The 21686-nt window shown below is 39.1% G+C and overlaps 1 protein-coding gene across 1 annotated transcript in view; it reads left to right on the top strand.

Moving 5' to 3' along the window:
- RPAP2 (RNA polymerase II associated protein 2) overlaps positions 1 to 19980 on the top strand; it is a 91700-nt gene extending 71720 nt beyond the window's left edge. Inside the window, exons 12-13 of the mRNA XM_084873419.1 lie at positions 8475 to 8624; positions 18915 to 19980. Of these exons, the coding sequence (XP_084729545.1) occupies positions 8475 to 8616 (142 nt within the window). The 3' untranslated portion in view covers positions 8617 to 8624; positions 18915 to 19980. The remainder of the gene's footprint in view (positions 1 to 8474; positions 8625 to 18914) is intronic.
- Positions 19981 to 21686: the final 1706 nt, after the last annotated feature.

The raw sequence follows: 21686 nt of genomic DNA, 5'->3' as shown, positions 1-21686 counted from the left end.
TCCATCATTTCAGGCAAGTGCCTGATGCGATCTTCAATATTTCACACAGATTATTCAGAAAAGAATAATTCAGACTGAGCTGTGATTTCCAGTGTTCCGGGAGCTGCACTGCTTACTTCCCGGGGGAGAAAGAGGGCAGTGCGCAAAGCAACAGGGTCTATTATTGAAAAGGCCATCTAAAAATCCAAGTTCATTATTGACTTAAATGAGTAGTCGTCAGAGGGCATTATAAGGAAAGATTAAAGGACTTACAATTAATTTAGAACCATTTTCAAGAATATGAAGAAATCATTTTGTTGTTGTTAAAAACTTCATCCAAAGATATTTTCCATTAATTTTTATTGTGTATGGGAGATGCACAACAGAGTTCCATCATTCCATCAGTTGTTCAGCTCCACTTGCTCAGTAAACCACAACTTGGAACTCTTTATATTGCTTTCTCTGTTGGTAAGATACATACCAGTGATAACTTACTCTGAGGCTTAATCAAGAATTTGTACAACTCTAAATCCTTGGATATAAGGATTCTATTTTCTTTAAATGCCACTTTCTAATTAAAAATCTTTCTCTTGTTTCAGTTGTCAAATTTAGAAACTCCTCTTACTACTGTGCATAATAATTCCTGTTAACCAGATGTTGTTTGATAGCTCGGTAATAACAAATGGAGAGTCCATGTCCTAACCTGTCTTGCATTCTCTTTTTTTGATGTGCAGCATATGTGGAGCAGTCAGCTAAATAAAGGCTTATCATTAAGATACAGATACTTGGCTTTTTGCTTGTGTTGTCATGCCATTTACCATATGGTAAAGAACTGGTTATAGAAGGTTGCTTGTCTTTTCAGAATGGAGATTTGAATCAGTGGCGTTTCATGAAAAGTTTCCTCTCTTATCTGTGATTTATATATTGCAAGTTATGTCATTTTTTTTCAAATTATATTTTCCAGCATACAGATTGTTTGTGGTAAGCCATCCTTTTAGTTCCATCTTTAGAAGTTTTTATTCATTCTTAAAAGTACTTGAAAGAAATAAATTGAAACATAACAATTTTTTTGTTTTTACTCATGGTCAGTCACATTTTCTGTTATTTTAAAGGTATTTCCTACATAAGACACATTGTTAAAATACCATCTGTGGTATATTGCTGTTTTTAAAGTAGAAGTAGTTATTTCGGCCCGTGTATTGTGGCTTTCTTTGACACACACTACTAGAAGTTGCAGGACTAGAATAGATGCTAGAGTCTTTTTCAATATATAATAAGGTAGGAGTTGTTTTTTAATAAAAAGGTTAAACAGATAAGTGATGAACATATCATAATTAATAGTGTATGGGTAAAGGGTCAAGGGGAAAGGAGTCTGGAGAGTTAATTTAACAAAAAAGGGGAGTATTGGATAAGGTTCTGAGATTGTGTTTTAGAAATAACTTAGACAAGCAAGATTTTACTTCATGGTATCCTGTGGGGTGGAAGATACGTTGTTTTATGTTTTAAATTAATGAATTTGAATAATATTTATATTCTGGTGCACTATATTTTAGTAAAATAAGATGCTAGAAGAAGTTATAAGGAATAATACCAATCTAAATGAGTCATCGTCAGATGGCATCTCTGGGGAAAGATTAAAAGGACTTACTATTAATTTAGAACCATTTTCAAGAATATAAAGGAATAACTTTGTTGTTGTTGTTGTTAAATGCCACTTTTACCAACCTCATCCAAGGATATTTTCCCATTGATTTCTAGAGTGGAAGGGAGGGAGAGATACAGAGAGAGAAACACCAATGTGAGGGAGACATGTCAATTGGTTGTCTCCTGCATGCATCCTAGCCAGGGCCAGAAATCGAGCCTGCAGTCGAGTTGTGTACCCTTGACGGAAATCAAACCCAGGACACATGGCTGACACTCTATTCACTGAGCCAAACTGATTAAGCACGAGTGTTTGCTTCTCTTAGTTTGGAGGGCCAGAGTAAAGGATGTCTGTGCTCCATCATTTCAGGCAAGTGCCTGATGCGATCTTCAATATTTCACACAGATTATTCAGAAAAGAAATAACTGTTAAGACCATGCCCCAAAAATTGTTTTATGAAGGAGAAAATAAAATTCTGTAAGAAATATTTAGATTATATATGAGGTACAATGTCTAGAAGTTTTTTTTAAAATTTTTTCATTTTTAAAAAATATGTATGTTTTTATTGATTTTTTTTTTTTTTTTTTTTTTTTTTTTTTTTTTTTTACAGAGATGAAGGTTGAGGGATAGAGAGTTAGAAACATTGATGAGAGAGAAACATCAGTCAGCTGCCTCCTGCACACCCATCACTGGAGACCAAACCCGCAACCAAGGTATATGCCCTTGACCAAATCAAACTTGGGACCCTTAAGTCTATAGGCCAACGGTCTATCCTTTGAATCAAACTCCTTAGGGCTAGAAGTTTATTAACCATTGCAACATAACACACACAGAGGTATAGAATCCCCTTCCTCCAAGATAGTTGACTTGCAGTCTGTGTAAAGGAACCAAATCACTACATTAAGAAAGATAACTAGTTTCTAATACTGTAAGATTTTTATGAAAATAAGAGGTCAGGAATTCAGGTTTGAACATAATGTAAAATACCTAATTTCAGGTTTGAACATAATTTGACATACCTTTTAGATACCCAGGGGGAGAAAAATTCTAGAAGGTAAGTTACAGATTTGAGTCATTGATAGTCAAAGTCATAAGATGGGATGTAGTACAAAAAGAAGGTCCTTATGAAACCTTAGGTAAGACCTATCATTCATGGGCTGCTGAAACAAGAAATACCTACAAAATAGATTGAGTCAATTGGGAAGAGAACTAAGAGCTGGCTTTTGGATGTGCCAATTAAGAAACTGTTATTGGCCATGAAAGGAGCAATTCCTGTAATAAGTCTTTATTCAGTTGTAATCGGGCCTAATTGTAACATATGTAGGAACTATATTGCTTAGTGCTTTGTGGTTTCCAAAGCTCTCGACCATACTCCTAACAAAAGCAGACAATAGAACCTTGTTTCCAAGCTCAGTACAGTGCTCTTCTACATCACATCAGCCCTCAAACTCCACTCAGCCAAATAGCACCTATCATTAGGGCATCGTATATTCTAAAAAAAAAAACAACAAAAACCCAGTAGCACCTTGGCAATGGCTATAACCAATCTTATCATTGACCAAAACCATAATAAACTGATAAAACATTCTGATCTTGCTTCTGATTCATCCATGCAAGTAGGAACAAAAGCCTCTGGCTATGAAGATCACATGGAAAGTCAGCAGATGGCCAGTGAGCAGCAGGCTGAACTAGAGCGGGCTTGTAGTCATTTGCTATGAAGTAATAAATCATGTTAGATGAGCCGAGGAATCTGGAAAACATAAAGATTATATATAGTCCTTATTCTACTGTAAATGTAAATTACTTTAGAGATAGAAGCAAATCACAATTCTTTTGAATGAACCGGACATAAAATGATAGTATACTGTAAGATTTTTTAGGGTTCATCATCTTTCTTGATACATTATTCATTATAACTTTATAACTTGTCAAAGCAGTCTTCAGGTTTTTGTACTCATGAGCCTGATTTCTAGAAAAGATTTTAAAGGGGGAACAGAATTTTTACATGACTCTCCACTTGCTTATTAATGTTTAGTGGTACACAGGAACTGAGAGCATTTATTCATTTACACCTCACCTTACTCCAAAAAGGATTTATTTTGAGTCAATTTAAAATTTTTAGAAAGTTAATAATATATATTTCTATAATCATTTACATTTTGTGTTAGAAACTGGGGGATGGGGAAAAAGTAGTCTTTTTTTTTTATTGATTTTTTTACAGAGAGGAATTGAGAGGGATAGAGAGTTAGAAACATTGATGAGAGAGAAACATCGATCAGCTGCCTCCCGCACCCCTCCCACTGGGGATGTACCTGAAACCAAGATACATGTCCTGGACCAGAATCAAACCTTGGACTCCCCCTTCCCCCTCTTTACCCCCCCCTCTCCCCCCCCCCCCCCCCCCCCCCCCCCCCAGTCCACAGGCCAACGCTCCATCCACTGAGCCAAACTGGTTTTGGCAAGGAGAATTAGTATTTTCAGTTAAAGATTAAAGGAGAAACACAAGGAGTAAGGTTAAAGGAAATCTCATTAGCTAACTTTCCAGGAGTATAATTATGCAACACCACTTGGGCATCCAGTGTTCAGAGGCTCCAGATGCCTAAGGATTGATGTTTATCCATTTGATAGCTTGCTGCAGAAATCTCCAGGCACCAGGTTGATCTTCTCTCCCAACAGATATCAGACCTTGTAGGATTTCTCTATCAGTACTTCTGCCTGCCTGCCTGGTACTTGTCATTTTTTATATGGGTAGTCCTTTAGTTTTCTATAGCAAACTTAAAACCTTCTGTTCCTTTTGCATTTTCATCCAGGGCTCAGTACACATCAGTCAGGTAAAGATTAAACTTAGGGTGCTCTACAGCCTGCAAAGAATGAAAGCTAGCATATTAGTCAGAAGCATGGGATTCTTTAAGATAAATTGCTGAGGTGCAAAGCTCTGACTTTCCACTTCCTATCTTTGTGACCTGGGAGAAGGGAGGAAGGTACTTCAATTTTTGGTGCCTTCATTTGCTCATCCATAAAATGGGAGCCATAATTCATGCTCAGAACATGTAAATAGTATCTATAGATAACATGTGGTAAGTGTTAATTGATAGTCATTACCATAACTAATTTTTTTAATCCAAAATGTGTTTATTGGAATGGCTCGGGATGCTTTTAGTGCTGCTTTCTTCTGAAGCAGCATTCTATGGAAGCCTTGCTTTTTCTCCAGTAGGCTGAGTAGCCAACACACAAAACTACTGTTTGTGCATGGCTAAAGATTTTATAGCATCCTGGGTGTTTCACATCCATGCAGTGGGAATTAGGACTCTACACCAGGAGCTGCTGCTTCTGTTTCTCTTCTCTTCTGGAGAGGGATGAAGGAGGTCCTTAGCGAGAGGCATGTTGCTGTGGGGAGGTGGTCACCATCAGAAGTGATATGTCATACTATTTTTTTTAAAGCCTATTCATCTACAGTATCCTACTTGAATTTTGCAATAACTTTTAAGGAACTTAAGTATTATTAGCCCCATTTTATAGATAATAGAACCTAAGGTGTTTATGTTCAACTTGCCCAAAATTGTTAAGAAGCATTCCGGGCAGATCTAGGATTAGAACTGTGTTGCGTAGAGACAGCATTCTAGTGCTTGCAGTTAGACTGACGGGGGAACAGGTTTCATCTGAAGAGTCAGCTCTAAAACATTCAAAGTGGATGCTCAGAGCTTTTTTTTTTTTTTGAAGATTCTCAAAGCAGGTCCAGCTCATTAAGAAGAGAATGCCTGATTGATAAGCATTGTTTGCCATGGGCCCAGGAGCATGGAGCAGGATTGCATTGTTGCTTTTTTCTTTTCTTTTCTTTTTTTTCTTTTTTCTAACTCCTAGCTAAAGTTTCCCATTAACTCCAGTTTTGTTTTTTTTATAAACAAAACATTTAGGTACATTTGAACACATCGTTTAATGAACTTACTAGTTTATAGTGTAAATATATCCTTATAAGTTTGCTAAAGAAGTATTACTATTTCTAAAATAGTTTCTAACTAGGGCAATTGATGGAACATTTTTTTACAAGCTGTTTCTCTATCATCTTTTCATTTTCTGCTCTCATGAGCACACGGGTTGAAAAATCTAGTAGTCACCATTTACTTCTAATTTGAGGGTTAAGTTTAAAACATGGCACTTTAAGAAGTAATTTAGAAAGAAATTGTTTTCATATATGAACCAATTATTAGTCTCCTTGAAAGTGAGAGAAGTTGTCTAAGATGTGTGATATAAGTACCATTTTAAATACACACAAAACCTCCTCTGACTTCTTGATTTTATTTTAGCCGATATTATCCTATCCCCAGTATCTTTGGTCTTATTGTGGGAAAGTAGCAAACTTTGTATTTTATTTTTTATTTTTTTTAAAGACTTCTTTTTTTTTTAAATATATTTTTATTGATTTTTTACAGAGAGGAAGGGAGAGAGAGAGAGAGAGAGAGAGAGCTAGAAACATTGATGAGAGAGAAACATCGACCAGCTGCCTCTTGCACACCCCCTACTGGGGATGTGCTCGCAACCAACGTACATGCCCCTGACCGGAATCGAACCCGGGACCTTTCAGTCCGCAGACCGACGCTCTACCACTGAGCCAAACCGGTTTCGGCACAACTTTGTATTTTAAATATCAACTTACCTAAGAGTGAGAAAAGGCAGAGTTGACTTCCAGAGTCCATCTCCTCTACAGCAAGATGCTTCAGGAAAAGCTGGCCGCAATTGCCTACATTCAACCAAGTGCCCAGGTTGGGCTAGGCTTTGGAAGGCTTAGGTAGCCCTGTTTCCCAGTATGAACTACCTGTGAGAAATATCAGCAGACAAAGCTCAGAAAGTATGAGACCTGGTCCTCCATCCCCTACCTCTACACAATACAGAGAGGTGGAGAGAGTACACATTACAGTAGTTTTCCCATTTAGAACTTTGTGGATTTCACTAGACTGCTTGTATTTATTACTGGAGTTACTTAGCCTCTGGTTCTGGTTAAGACTCCTTCAGGGAAATAGAGAATTTACCACCTTCTCAAAGTCCTGGCCATCTGTGAACAATTTTGACAATTTTTTACTTTTGTATTCTCTATGAAAAGGCTAAGCAAAGATTAAATCTGTCTCTCGGAAAATAACTTTTCCCATATTACTCACACTGCTCCAGAATTGCTCTGCTCTGATTTCTTGACTGTTAATGATTTAAATCACAGTTTTCTTATTTATATTTTATGTGCCCAGAGGCAATGACCAAGATTAAGTAAGCATTGCCCAACCGGTGTGACTCAGTGGTTGAGAGTCAACCCATGAACCAGAAGGTCACTGTTCAATCCCCAGTCGGGGCTGGGCTTCAGCCCCATTAGGGGGAGTACAGGAGGCAGCCGATTGATGATTCTCTTTCTTCATTGATATTTCTATCTCTTTCTCTCTTTCTCTGAAAATCAATAAAAATATTAATTTTTTTTAAAAAAGATTAAGCATCTGGAAGAGCTTTGTGCAAGGTGTAAGACTATTTAAGGGAAAAAAATGATTTTCTCTCCAAAAAACTTTCTAGGAATGTGAGTAATTTGCAAAGGTTCTATAAATCATGATTTCTGGAGATAAAAAATATTTGTGAAAGTAATGGTCTTGAGTATTTGTAATTAGATTAGTCACTTTTAAAAAATCATACTTGCTAATCACATTTAAATTTAAATTACTTTTAAGAATATTTTACATGCAATCAATCTTTAGGGATATTTACTATAAATGGTTAAAGAAAAAAGCAGACTGTTATGTATAAAGTTTGCATTAAGTGCCTTATGTAATTCATCTCTTTAGTGTTTTAAGAATAAAAATGTTAAGGTTTTATCTAAAAGGCAGTCCTATTTTTTTATTTATTATCTTTTTCCAGGTGATATAATCTAAACATTCATTATAAATTATGAGAGGTCTGGTGCACAAAATTCATGCATGGAGGTGATGGGGGAGAAATCCCTCAGCCCAGCCTGCACCCTCTCGCTATCTGGGACCCTTTGGACATCCTCTCACAATCTGGAACCTCTGGCTCCCAACCGCTTGCCTGCTTGCCTGCCTGCCTGCCTGCCTGCCTGCCTGATCTCCCCTAACTGCCTCTGCCTGCTTGCCTGATCTCCCCCAACTACCTCTGCCTGCCTGCCTGATCATCCCTAACCACTCTGCTTGCCTCCCTGATCACCCCTAACCATTTGCCTGCCTGCATGATTGCCCTAACTGCTCACCCGCCTGCTTGATCACCCCCTAACTGCTCACCTGCCTGCCTGATCATCCCTAACTGCTCACCTGCCTGTCTGATCTCCCCTAACCATTCTGCCTGCCTGAATGCCCCTAACTGCTCTCCTGCCTGCCTGATCACCCCTAACCATTCTGTCTGCCTGCCTACCTGATTGCCCCTAACTGCCTCTGCCTCAGCCCCTGCCACCATGGCTTTGTCTGGAAGGTTGTTTGGCTGTCCAGTCTAATTAGCATATTATGCTCTTATTATTATAGATGTTTTTAAAGCAATTCTCAGCTAAAGCTTCTCTCCACAACCTCCTTTCCCCAAGTGGAAAGAAAAGACTTCATTAATTTTTCTTTCTGAGCAGAATTTTTGTGGGTTTTGCTGGCATGAAGAACATGTTATAGATGCAGACTTTTAGGCTTCTTTCAATAATTAATAATGTGTTTGGTCTTTCCAGTTTTTTTCCTGCGATTTCTCTTCTGCTTATATTAGGAAAGCCTCTCCCTGGGAATATTGATAAATCAGAAAGACTTCTCTGCCATGACAAAAACATGTTGAGGACAGAAGCTCCCTTATTCCTTCCCATTTCATGGATATGTATTTATTTTTGGTATTTCAGACTGACCCCGATTCTTGGCATTCAGAAGCATTCTCAGGAAAATATGATGTTTACACAGTTTCTAGCCACCCTGCTTGAAGAATTACATTTAAAGAATGAAGACCTTGAAAATTTAACCATCATATTTAGAACCAGCTGTTAAACAGAGTGGTGAGTTGGATTGTGCTTTACTTTTGTTTATTTTTCATTTGAGCCTCTTTAGATACTTTTTTTAGTTTGGAAATTTTGAAAACCAAGTTCAGGCCTGGAAGTTCAATTGGTTCAAACATCGTTTTGATACACCAAGATAGGTCAGGGCACATGTAAGAATCAACCAATGATTGCATAAATAAGTGGAACAAAAAATCTATCTCTTTTGAACTCTCTCTCTCTCTCTCCCTCCCTCCCCTCCCTCCTCTCCCTTTTGCCCCTTTTCCTTTCTTCCTTTCCCTCTCTCTAAAAACATCAATCCTATCTAATAAAAGAGTAATATGCAAATTAACCATCACTCCGCTCCACCATCATGTCACAGCCACACCCACCAGCCAATCAGGAGCTAGTATGCAAATTAACCCCAACCAAAATGGCTGCGGCCATGGAGCAAGCAGGAGGGAGGCTTGGGTTTCCCTGGCGATGGAGGAAGCCAAGCTTTCCACACACTGACGGGCCCAGGCCTCCACTCAAGTGTATAAAGTTTCAATTATAGAAGATAAATAAATCCCAACATAAATGGCAGCAGCCACAGAGCTGGAAAGAGCAGGAGGTTAGGGTTTCCTCTGGCAATTGAGGAACCCAAGCTTTCCGCCTGCCTTGGCCTGTCTTGGCCTCCCCTTAAGGCTACAAAGTTTCAATTATAGAAGGTAAACAAATCCAAACAGAAATGGCTGCCGCCTTGAAGTGAGCAGTAGGCTTGGCTCCACTCCAGGCTACAAGGTTTCAATTATAGAAGATAAATAAATTCCAGACACCAGGGCCTCTGCTTGGGTTGCTGGGAGGCGTGGCTGGCCTGCAAACCACCACAGGCCCCTCGCTCAGGCCACCTCATGCCCCAAGGCAACCCCCTCCCTGATCTGGGACACCCTTCAGGGCAAACCAGCCAGCCCCCATCCATGCACCAGGCCTCTATACTAGCTAATAAAAGAATAATATGTAGATTGACCATCACTCCAACACATAATATAGCTGCTCTCGTGCGGTCAAAGATCCTGCCCCCATGTGGACACAAGATGGCCAGCAGGGGAGGACAGTTGGGAGGGACCAGGCCTGAAAGGGAAGGAAGTTGGGGGTGATCAGGCCTGCAGTGGAGGGCAGTTAGGCATCAATTAAGCTGGCAGGGGAGTGACTGGGGTGATCAGGCTGACAGGCAGAAGCGGTTAGGGGCAATCAGAAAGGCAGGCAAACAGTCCTGGATTGTGAAAGGGCTGTCCCAGATTGGAGAGGGTGCAGGCTGGGCTAAGAGATACCCCCCCTCCCCCATGCACAAATTTTGTGCACTGGGCCTCTAGTATAAAAATAAAAACCAAGTATAGACATCAGAATATCCTCAGCTTGCTAAAGGAGAAAATGACATCCTTAGTTCTCAGCTGCCACACTCACTTCCTATCCTCTTTTATTACTTTGCTGTTGTTATTCCTCCTTTATAGGCTTACTGCAGTTAATTCTGATTCTTGCAATCCACTATCACTTTCATACTTAAACCCCCTTTCCCACCTGGTAAGTTTTTTTCCAGGAAGTAGCAACTAACTTCAACCCAACTACTGCAATGATCCATTGAGAACATCCTCATCTTACTTCCCTCTTCAAAGAAATCACCCCCAACCCAGCCAACACCCTAGTAATCTCATGTGCAGATAAACAGATATATTTACAAGTCTGGCTTTGTTGAATCATGACCCTCTTCTACACCTCTTTCAGAACTGCCTGTATTATTTTAATCATAACTCTTCATCTTTTCCTCTCCTTGCTGCTCATTTTACATACTCTCAAGTGCTCAGATAGTTTTTTTAAAAAATTTTATTCAAGTTTAGTTGGCATACAATAGTATATTAGTTTCAGCTGTACAACTTAATGATTATACATTTATATACTTTATGATGTAATCACCACACTGTGCTAGTAACCACCAGTCATCATGCCAAGATATTGTGATATTATGACTGTATTTCCTATACTACATCTCTGTGGCTTATTTATTTTATAAAGTTTGTACCTATTATTTCCCTTCACCTTTTTTAATAATTCCCCTACTTTCTCCCCTCTGGCAACCATCTAGTTTATTCTCCCTTTTTATGAGTCTTGGTTTGTTTGTTCCTTTGTCTTGTTTTTTAGATTCCACATATAAGGGAAATCATATAGTATTTGTCTTTCTTGGTCTGACTTATTTCACTTAGCACAATACTCTCTAGGACCATCCATGTTGTCACAAATGGCAAGATTTCATTCTTATTAATGGCTGAGGAATATTACATTGTGTATATGTCCCACATCTTTATCCATTCATCTATCAGTGGACACCTAGGTTGCTTCCTTGCCTATTGCAAATAATGCTGCAGTGAACAAAATGGTGATTATATCTTTTTGAATTAGTGTTTTATTTTCTTCAGATAATTACCCAGAAGTGGCATTGTTGGGTTGTATGGTATTTCTAATATTTTGAGGATTTCCATATTGTGTTCCATAGGAACTGCTACAATTTACAGTCCCACCAACAGTGCACGAGGGTTCCACGAGGGTTCCTTGTTCTTTCACATTTTCTCCAACACTTATTGTTGACTTTTTCATGATAGTAATTCTATGAGGTGGAATTTCATTGTGGTTTTGGTTTATATTTTCCTGATGATTATTGGTACTGAGCATCTTTTTGTCTGCTGGTCATCTGTATGTCCTCTTCAGAGAAATGTCTATGTTCATTTTCCCATCAGATTGTTTTGTGGAGTTTTTTTGATGTTGATGTTTCTTATATATTTTGGATATAAACTACACTGTATATATCATTTGTGAATATCTTCTCCCATTCATTCAGTTGTCTTTTCTTTTTGATGGTTTCCGTTGTTGTGCAGAAGCTTTTTAGTTTGATGAGATCCATTTATTTTTACATTGTTTCCCTTGACTGAGGAGATAGGCCTCCACTCAAGAATACAAAGTTTCAATTATAGAAGATAAATCCCAAGAAAAATGGCAGCAGCCACAGAGCTGGAGAGAACAAGCTAGGTTTGCCCCCAGCAACAGAGGAAGCCAAGTTTTCCACTGGCCCTAGCCGGCCTAGGCCTCTACTCAAGGATACAAAGTTTCAATTATAGTATGTAAACAAATTCAAACAGAAATGGCGGCAGCCATGGAGCAAGCAGGAGGTTTGGCTCCGCTACAGGCTACAAAGTTTCAATTGTAGAAGGTAAATAAATTCTAGATACCAGGGCCTCCACTTGGGTCTCCAGGGGGCGTGGCTGACCTGCAAACCACCACAGGCCCCTCACCCAGGCCACCCCACACCGCAAGGGAACCCCCACCCTGATCCGGGACACCCTTCAGGACAAACCAGCTGGCCCCCACTCATGGACCAGGCCTCTATCCTATCTAATAAAAGAGTAATATGCAGATTGACCATCATTCCAGCACACAAGATGGCTGCCCCCATGTGGTCAAAGATCCTGCTCCCATGTGGACATAAGATGGCCACCACAAGATGGCCAGCAGGGGAGGGCAGTTTGGAGGCAACAGGCCTGCAAGGGAGGGCAGTTGAGAGGGATCAGGTCTGCAAGAGAGGGCAGTTGGAGATGATCAACTCTGCAGGGGAGGGCAGTTAGGGGTGACCAGGCTGGCAGAGGAGGGAAGTTGGGGGCAAACAGGCTGGCAGGGGAGCAGTTAGACATCAATCAGGCTGGCATGTGAGTGGTTAGGGGGTGATCAGACTGGTAGGCAGAAGCGGTTAGGGACAATCAGGAAGGCAGGCAGAAATACCAGTTGGGAGCCAGCAGTTCTGGATTGTGAGAGGGATGTTCGACTGCCCATTTAGACCTGATCCCAATTAGGGGTCCCAGATAAGAGAGGGTGTAGGCTGGGCTGAGGGACAACCCCACACACACACACACCCCTGTGCATGAATTTTATGCACCGGCCCTCTAGTATGAATATAAATTCTTTAATCTCTCCCCACTTACCCACTCCCATCTTTCCTCTAAGATTGGACAGACTCCATGCTTTTATGTCTCTGGATCTATTTTTTCCATCAGTTTATTTTGTTCTTTAGATTCCACATATTTGTGAGATCATGTGATTTTTGTCTCTGACTGGCTTATTTCATTTAGCTATGACATGCGCTGTCCACCAGGGAGTGGTGCGGAATGAAGGAAGGCCCCAATCAGCCCTAATCGCTGGCCAGGCCTAGGGACCCTACCTGTGTACAAATTTTGTGCACCAGACCTCTAGTGCAGAATAAAAATGGTGAGGATGGCCATCCTTGTCTTGTTCCTGAACTTAGCAAAAAAAGCTTTCAGCTTTTTACCGTTGAGTATGATGGAAATATGTTCCCTGTATTCCCACTTTGTTGAGAGTTTTTATCATAAATGGATGTTGAATTTTGTCAAATGTTTTTTCTGCATCTTTTAAATGATTGTATGATTTTTATTCTTTTGTTGATATGGTGTATCATGTTGATTATTTGCAGATGTTGACCCAGCTTTGTATCCCTAGAATAAACCTCCCTTGGTTATGATGTGTGAACTTTTTAATGTATTGTTAAATTCAATTTGCTAATAACATGTTGAGAATTTTTGCATCTATGGTCATCATGAATATTGGTCTGGAATTCTTCTTTGGTCGTGTCTTTGTCTGGTTTTGGTTATTAGGGTAATGCTGGCCTCATAGAATGCATTTGGAGTGTTCCTTCCTCTTCAATTTTTTATAATAGTCTGAGAAGGAGAGGTATTAATTCTTTAAATTTTTTTTATAGAATTTGCTTGTGAAGTCATCTAGTCCTGGGCTTGGTTTGTTAGTTTTTTTTATTACTAAATTTCATTGCTAGTAATTGGTCGATTCAGGTTTTCTGTTCCCTCCTCACCCATTCTTGGAAGGCTATGAGCATTTATGTTCAAATGAATTCTAAAAACACCACCTTTTTACTCTCCTGTCCATGCTCTATGTTTTTGATGTCATATTTTAGATCTGTTTTGTGTATTCCTTAATCATTTATAATTTCGCTACTTTTGTCTTCATACTAGCTCCTTAAATGACTAATTTGATATGTCTATTATCCTTTGCCTGTGAGATTTTTTCCTTTCATGTATCTTTTTTTGCTTGTTATGGCCTTTGACCTTTGTTTTCTGTTTAAAGAAGACCCTTTAATATTTCTTGTAAAAATGGGTTAAGAGTTATAAACACCACATTTTTGGTTGTCTAGGAAACTCTGTCCTTCAATTCTGAATAATAAACTCATTGAGTATAGTGCTCTAGGTTGCAGATTACTTTCTTTCAGAGCTTTAAATATATCATACCACTCTCTTCTGGCCTGTAAAGTTTCTGCTGAGAATCAGCTGATTGCCTTATAGGGTTTCCCTTATATATGACAAGTTGTTTTCCTTTTGCTGCCTTTAAGATCATCTCTTTAACTTTTGCCATTTTAATTACAGTATGTCTTAGTGTTGGCCTCTCTGGGTTCATCTTGTTTGGAAATCTCTGTGCATCCTGGACCTGGATATCTGTTTCTTCCCATATTATTTCAGTCATTACGTCTTAACATTCTGCCCCTTTCTCTTCTCTTTCTGGAATCCCTACAATGCAAAATGTTCATTGCTTGATGTTGTCCCAGAGATTTCTTAAACTATCCTTTATTGTGTTACTTTGCTTTTCTGATTGGATGATTTCCACTATTCTGTCTTGGTCACTAATCCATTCTTCTGTTTTATCTAATCTGCTAATTTATTTTAGGGTAGTTTTCATTTCAGTTGTTCTTTAGCTATGATTAGTTCTTTATTTTCTAACTCTTTGTTCAAGTTCTGAGTTCCTCTCTTCCGCTCTCAAATTTGGTGAAAATGCTAATAGCCATTCCTTTGAATCTTTATCAGGCAAATTATTTATCTCCATTTCATTCAGCTTCCCCCCCCCCCCCCCCCCCTTGATTTGTTGTTCCTTCATTTGGAACATGTTTCTGATTTCTCATTTTGATTTTGTGTTTGTTCCTGTTAAGTAGATGTGATACCCGTCTCTTCCAATCTCAAAAAGATGGCCTTGTGTAGAAGCAACTTCTGTATATACCTGGGGTGGGGAACATCCAGCCCAGGGGCCACATAAGGCCCAGGAAATAATTTAGCCTGGCCCTGCAAAGTCATTAGGGGCAAGTTAATTAAATGTTTGACCAAATATAGCAGGCTAATTTTTAAGTTGATAATTTTGTATGGCCTTTGGCAGACTGGTACAGACTGTGTGCTGGGTTTTGGCAAGGTGGTTGGAGTCAGGAAGGACGCCTGCAGTGCCTGGTGTCAGTTGCCTCGGAGGTGCTTGGCCCAGGGTGCGGTGGCCCAGTGCACACACATGCATACAATAGCTCCCTATTGGTCTGGCTGTCTTGGCCAGAGCAGAGCACTGGCAGGGAAGCCCCAGTGCATGCGTGTTTTGGTGACCTTTTAGTTCCCACAGGAGCAAGGTCTGGATGAGGCAAAGCCCTCTTGATCCAGTCATCTGTAGCCAGAGCTGTGGTCCAGGCTTGGCTGTCAACTACAGCACCATTTGGTTCACTGAAACAAGCTCTGGACAGGGCATCTGGAAATTCACTGCAGTAGCCTGTAGGTCCACCATAGCACTCGCCCTGCATCCAGCTGGAGGGGAAGTTGGCACTCACCTGGCACTGCTGATTGCAGAGCATTGTCATGGTTCTTCAACCTTCATGTTCGTGTCCTCTCTCTCTCTCTCTCTCTCTCTCTCTCTCTCTCCTCTCTCCTCTCTCCTCTCTCCTTTGTTGTATAGAAGCCTTTCAGTTGGCCCTGAGTTATCTTTCAGGAGAAATTATTCTGAATGTAGGTTTGTTCACAGAAGAGGCAATTTAGTTTCCTTCTATGCCACTAGTTTGGACCCTCCTGATAGGTTTTGATTTAATGTTGTGATTAAAGAAATTCATCCTAAATTACAAATAAGACCTTCTCAGGGAGCATTCTCTCTTTTTCTTTTCAACTTTCAATTATTTTTAAAATTATAAAAACATACAACCTTGTTATAAAAGTTAAAATAATTGCATATAAGATTTAAAAAAGAGTCAAAATCAGTTTGGCTCAGTGGATAGAGCGTTGGCCTGCGGACTGAAAGGTCCCAGGTTCGACTCTGGTCAAAGGCATGTACCTTGGTTGTGGGCACATCCCCAGTAGGGGGTGTGCAAGATGCAGCTGATCGGTGATTCTCTCTCATCGATGTTTCTAATTCTCTATCCTTCTCTCTTCCTCTCTGTAAAAAATAAATAAAATATATTTTAAAAAACAATTTAAAAAAGGAAAATTCTCCCCCAACTTTGCCTTCAATTCTATCCTGTCTTCTTTCCAGAAGCACACTTGTTATCTGTCATTTTATTTTTTATTTTTTGAATTTTTGTAAAAGAAAAAACATGGCCTTCGAGCAAATCTTTAAATGCATGAAAAGAATACTGAGAGAGGTATTTTTGGTAAGCAAGAAAGAATGGTATTCTTTTATTGAACTTTCTAAAAAATGAAATATAATGAAATAACATAAGGAATTAGCACTATACCTGCCTCCCAACTTAGACCCAGAGTGACCTTTTCAAATGATCCCGCTTCCTTGAAGATCTTGTAAAACAAAGGATTTTAGCAGTGAGCTCAAAATAGCCTGTGTAAGCATCAACTCAAAACCCCTTCTAAGAATATAGTGAGGTTGGAGGTTTTTATTTTATTTTATTGAGCTTCAGGTATAGAGGATTGAATTAATCATACTCTTTGGTTCATAACATATTTTCTCCATGAAGTGAAAGGTGGGGTGTTTTCCAGATAGACTAAAAACAAAGAATGCCTAGCCAGAGGCCCTTCCCGACCTAGTTTAACAAATAGGTAGCAATTAAAAATCATCTTTAATTAGTATATTTAAAACTTGTATATGAACAGATTGTGTTAAAGTTCTTTTAAGGACTTCCAACAATATATTTTAACTGGAATTAACAGTTACCTTGTTATAATTTATTTACATTATTTGTGTAAATAATCAAAGTAAACCTAAGCCCAGACTTTGTTAGTATTACAAGAAATTCTGAATAAATGAGTCTTATTATTTAATTTCTCATATGAGAAATGGAGATGGTTGTGAGTAGGCAGATGGATTTTTTCTGTTTGCATGAATTTTTAAGCTGTAAATTTATTTGAATATAAAGATGTTAATGTTTAATAACCTTTTATTACTTGAATTTAGAGAGAGGGAGATGAAGGGAGGGGGCAAAGAGAGAAACATCATTCTGTTGTTCCACTTACTTATGCATTCATTGGTTGATTCTTGTATGTGCCCTGACTGGGGATCAAACCCACAACCTTGGTTTATCAGGACAGTGCACTAACCAATTGAGCTACCCAGCCAGGGCTGTCTAAGAACCTTTTAAAGATTAAATTACTTCTAACTAATATATGTAAATATGTTTTCGTTTACAAATATCAGGGGGCAAAAATCCAACTCAAACTTTCTTTTTATGGTGTACTAGTGGCTTAAAACAACAAACTTTTTTTTTAACCGTATCTTTTCTATGAGCCAAGAATCTGGACATAGTTTAGCATAGGGCCTCTGGTTCAGAGTCTCTCATCGAGGTTGCAGTAAAGCTATCCGCCAGGACTGTGATGTCATCTGAAGGCCCAATGGAAGAAGACCCCCTTTTCCAAGCTCATTCGTGTGGTTGTTGGCAGGATCAGTTCCTCAGAGGTTGTTGAACTCAGGGCCTGTTTCTCATTGACCCTTGTCTAGAGGCCTCTGCCATTTCCTCCAATGGGTCTCTCCACAGTGCACCTCACAACGTGGCACGTGGCTCCCTCAGAGTGAGACGGTACCCAAGGTGGAAGCCACACTCTTTTTGTAACCAATCTCAGAAGTGACATCCCATCACTTTTGCTGTATTCCATGACTAACTAGAATCTAATCACCAGGTCTAGCCACACTTAAAGTGAGGGGATTGTATAAGGATATGAATACCAAGAGGCAAGGATCATTGGGGGCCAACTTAGAAGCTGTGTAATATAGATGGCAAAGTTCCCAGCTTTATACAGAGTGGGGCATAAGTAACGTCGTTCATATGGGAAATACAATAATTAATAAACTGTTTTGTGTCCTCACAGCTGTAAACCTCCTTTTGCCCCATCCTATATATAATACCACACTGTCCAAGTGAAATCTTGAGCTTCACACTAAATTCAGGGCACCCCTGAACCAATCCATGTGGCCACAGGTATGCTATAAGCTAACCCACTCCTTCTATGAAGGGATGGGGCAGAGGAGGATTTTCTTATTAACCTAGATCCGTCAAAGCCTACCCCTGTATTATGAACTTGGGTCTATTCCACTCCAACCATTATTGCTATATAATGAAAAATGGAATGTACACTGAATGGCCAGATTATTATGACCACCTGACATTCGGAGGCAAATTAGCCGTACACTGCATCGTATGGGATATGGAAACTCAAGGCCTGTTTGAACACCTTTGCTGTCTGCAGTTACCAAGATAAAAAAAAAAGTCTCCAATTTGCACAGGAACACAAGGATTGGACAGTCGAGCATTGGAAAAAGTCATGTGGTCCGATGAATCACGTTTTCAGTTGCATCACGCAGATGGCAGAGTGAGAATTTGGCGGAAGCAGCATGAAAGCATGCACCACACATACATGAGTACAGCCCTTCAAGCTGGTGGGAGCAGTGTTATGGTTTGGGGCATGTTTTCCTGGCATGATTCGAGCCCTTTAATTTGTGTGGAACAACGTCTGAATAGCACAACATACCTAAGTGTCGTTGCTGATCAAGTTCATCCTATCATGTTAATGGCGTATCCAAATGGAGATGGCTTCTTCCAACAAGACAATGCGCCATGCCACGGTGCTGTATTGTGCAGGAGTGGTTTCAAGGACATGAGGCAGACTCTACCTTGCTTAGGTGGCCCCCACAATCACCAGATCTCAATCCATTTGAGCATTTGTGGGACAAAGTTAAAAGAGCCATCAGGCAGCTGGTTCCACAACCATCAAATCTCTCAGAACTGGACAGTGCTATCCATCAGGCATGGTGTCAGATTCCTGGCATCACCTTTCAGCATCTCGTGGAGGCAATGCCAAGAAGAACCGCCGCAGTATTGAAGGCAAAAGGTGGCCCATCAAAGTACTGATGGGGTGGTCATAATAATCTGGCCACTTGGTGTATATTGGGAAACAACACAGTGTTTCCAAAAGCTGGTAAAATATTTTAGGTGTTTTATTCAGACTGTCTTTTTTTGCTTCACAGGTGTATTTCACGAAGAAGGAATAGAAAATGAACTGTATACCATTTCCAAAATTCTAGCCACAATAATGGTCTGGTGATGACTGGCAACTAGCTTTGTTCCAAGAAATCTTCTTAGATTTCATCCCCTTCCCTCCCAGCCCCTAACTGTACAGAGTGACTTCCCCGGCCTCTAGTGGGGAACCATTATTCCAACAAGGATGTACAAGTCCTGCATCCCTGGCTATAAGACATAGGATTTTTATCTGAAAATAAATGAATATTTAAGGAAATATGATGACCATTTGTTGGTTTGCTTGTTTGTTTGAATGATTCCATCACAACACTTGACAAAAAATTTGAGAAAAGTCCTATTTTGGCCTCATAGTCTAAACTCTAGACTCTAAAGAACAGCAAAACGGTCAGTAAATGCAGTTGAAGAAAAAGCCCTTTGGAAGCCTGTTCATTAGTCTTCTAAAGATGACTGTGCTGTAATGTGGTTAACCTCACACGTCCAAACAGAAGTGTCCCAGAAGTTTCTGGACTCGAGGAAATTTTTTTAAAAGGCAAGGAGGTGGGGAGGGGCAGAGTGTGGAATTTAGAGTTTATTTTCAAGAGAGACAATCTCTAGAATTTACACTGCTTTTTCAAAATGTGTATTGAAGCATACAGGTTAACAGGGCCTTCAGGGTAGTTAAAGGGATCTTAGACAATTTGAGCAGCTTTACTGGAGGGAAAACAAAACAAAATCAGATCTATACTCGGGGACACTAGAAGAAATGCCAGCTGCTAAAAGCCCAGCCACCGAAAGGACCGGAAAGCAGCCTGGTGCACAACAAGCAGGAATCTACAAGCTCTGCAAGGTCACAGGCTACAATATTCATATACTAATATCAGTTGTTTTTGTATACTAGCAATGAAAATTCCAAAAATGGAATTAAGAAAACAATTCTAGGCATGCTCATCCTTCCTTGTTTCATTGTCCCCGGTTTTAATAAACATACTCTCCCCAAAAAGAAAGCAAATCATTCCATCTAAAATATTAACAAAAGAAGTATTTAAAAATAAATTTAACAGAGGAAGTACAAGACTTGTACAGCGAAAACTATAAACATTCAGAGAAATTAAGGGAGGTAAATAGAGGTATTCCATGTTCATGGATTAAAAGATTCAATATTAAGATGGCAATTGTCTTTTAAAAGTTTATTTAAAAATCAATGCAAACCCTATCAAAACCCAGCAGACTTTTTTTTTTTTTTTTAAATTGGCAAGCTGATCCTAAAATTTCTAGGGAAATGCAAAGGATCCATAATAGCCCAAACAGTTCTAAAAATGAGGAACACTTCCTGATTTCAAAACTTACTGCAAAACTACAATAATCAAGACAGTGTGCTATTGATATAAGGATAGACAGAAAGATCGTGGAACAGAATTTGAGCACCTAGGATAAGCCCTCATATTTGTGCTTAGTTGACTTTCAACTAAGGTGTCAAGCCATTTCCATGAAGAAAGGATAGTCTTTTCAACAAATGGTGCTGGGACATTTGGATATCAGATGCAAAAATGACTCATTAGACCCTTACCTCCTACCATATACAAGTAAATTCAAAGTGAATCAGAGACCTAAATATAAGAGCTAAAACTAAAAACTTTTAGGAGAAAACCTACATGACATTGGTTTAGGAAAAGAGTTCTTAGATAAGATTCCAAAAACAAATCAGGACACATGCCTTGGATATGGACTCGATCCCCAGAAGGGGGCGTGCAGGAGACCACCAATTGGTGATGTTTCTCTCTGATGGATGTTTCTATCTAGCCTTCTCTCCCCCTCTCAAAAAAAAAAAAAAAAAAAGGCAGTTTTGGTGAGATATGAAGAAACATTGCTAGTGGGAATGTAAAATGGTGCAGCCAGATTCAAAAAGCAATCTGGAGGTTTCTAAGTTAAATTTAAGTTCACCATATGACCTAGAAATTACACTTGGTGTCCTACCACAAAATAAATGAAAGCTTGTTTATAAGGCAAATATTCATAGCATCATTGTTCATATTAGGGAAGCAACCCAAATGACTATCGACTGGTACATGGATAAACAAAAAATCCATACAGTGGAATACTGATACATGCTATAACACAGCTAAACTCCAGAAATATTATGCTAAGTGAAATAAGTCTGACACAATAAACCATATTGGGTGTGATTTCATTTTATAAAATATCAAAAAAGAAAAATCTCAACTAGATACTCAATTTGTGGTTGCATGGACATGGATGGGAACGGATCGTCTGCAAATGGGGGTGATGAAATGTTCTAAAATTAAATTATGATTTTTGTACAACTTTGTAAACTTTAAATATAATTGCTTTGTGCACTTAAAACAGGTGAATGTTATGTATATAAATTATCTCAATAAAGGTGTTAAGAATTACAGGTAATGTTCATACTATCGAAAATAATCTATAGGTTCAATGTCATTTTCATGGAAATAGAATAAATAATCCTAAAATGTGTATGGGACCACAAAAGACCCCGAATAAACAAAGCAATCTTGAGAAAGAAGAATATAATTGGATTTAAAACTATATTAAAGTTATAGTGATCAAAACAGTATGGTATAGGCATAAAAACAGACTCATAGATCAATGGGTCAAAATACAGAGCTCAGAAGTAAATATATATATATATATACTGTATGTATGTCAATTTATAACAAAGGGGCCAGAATATACAGTGGAGAAAGGATAGTCTCTTCAATAAGTGCCCTTGGGAAAATTGGTCAACCACATGCGTCAGTCAT

The sequence above is a fragment of the Pipistrellus hanaki genome (assembly GCF_964339955.1).
Source record: "Pipistrellus hanaki genome assembly, chromosome: 2".
NCBI lineage: Eukaryota > Metazoa > Chordata > Mammalia > Chiroptera > Vespertilionidae > Pipistrellus > Pipistrellus hanaki.
The sequence above is the reverse complement of the archived record's forward strand: the minus strand, read 5'-3'. Positions and strand labels throughout refer to the sequence as shown.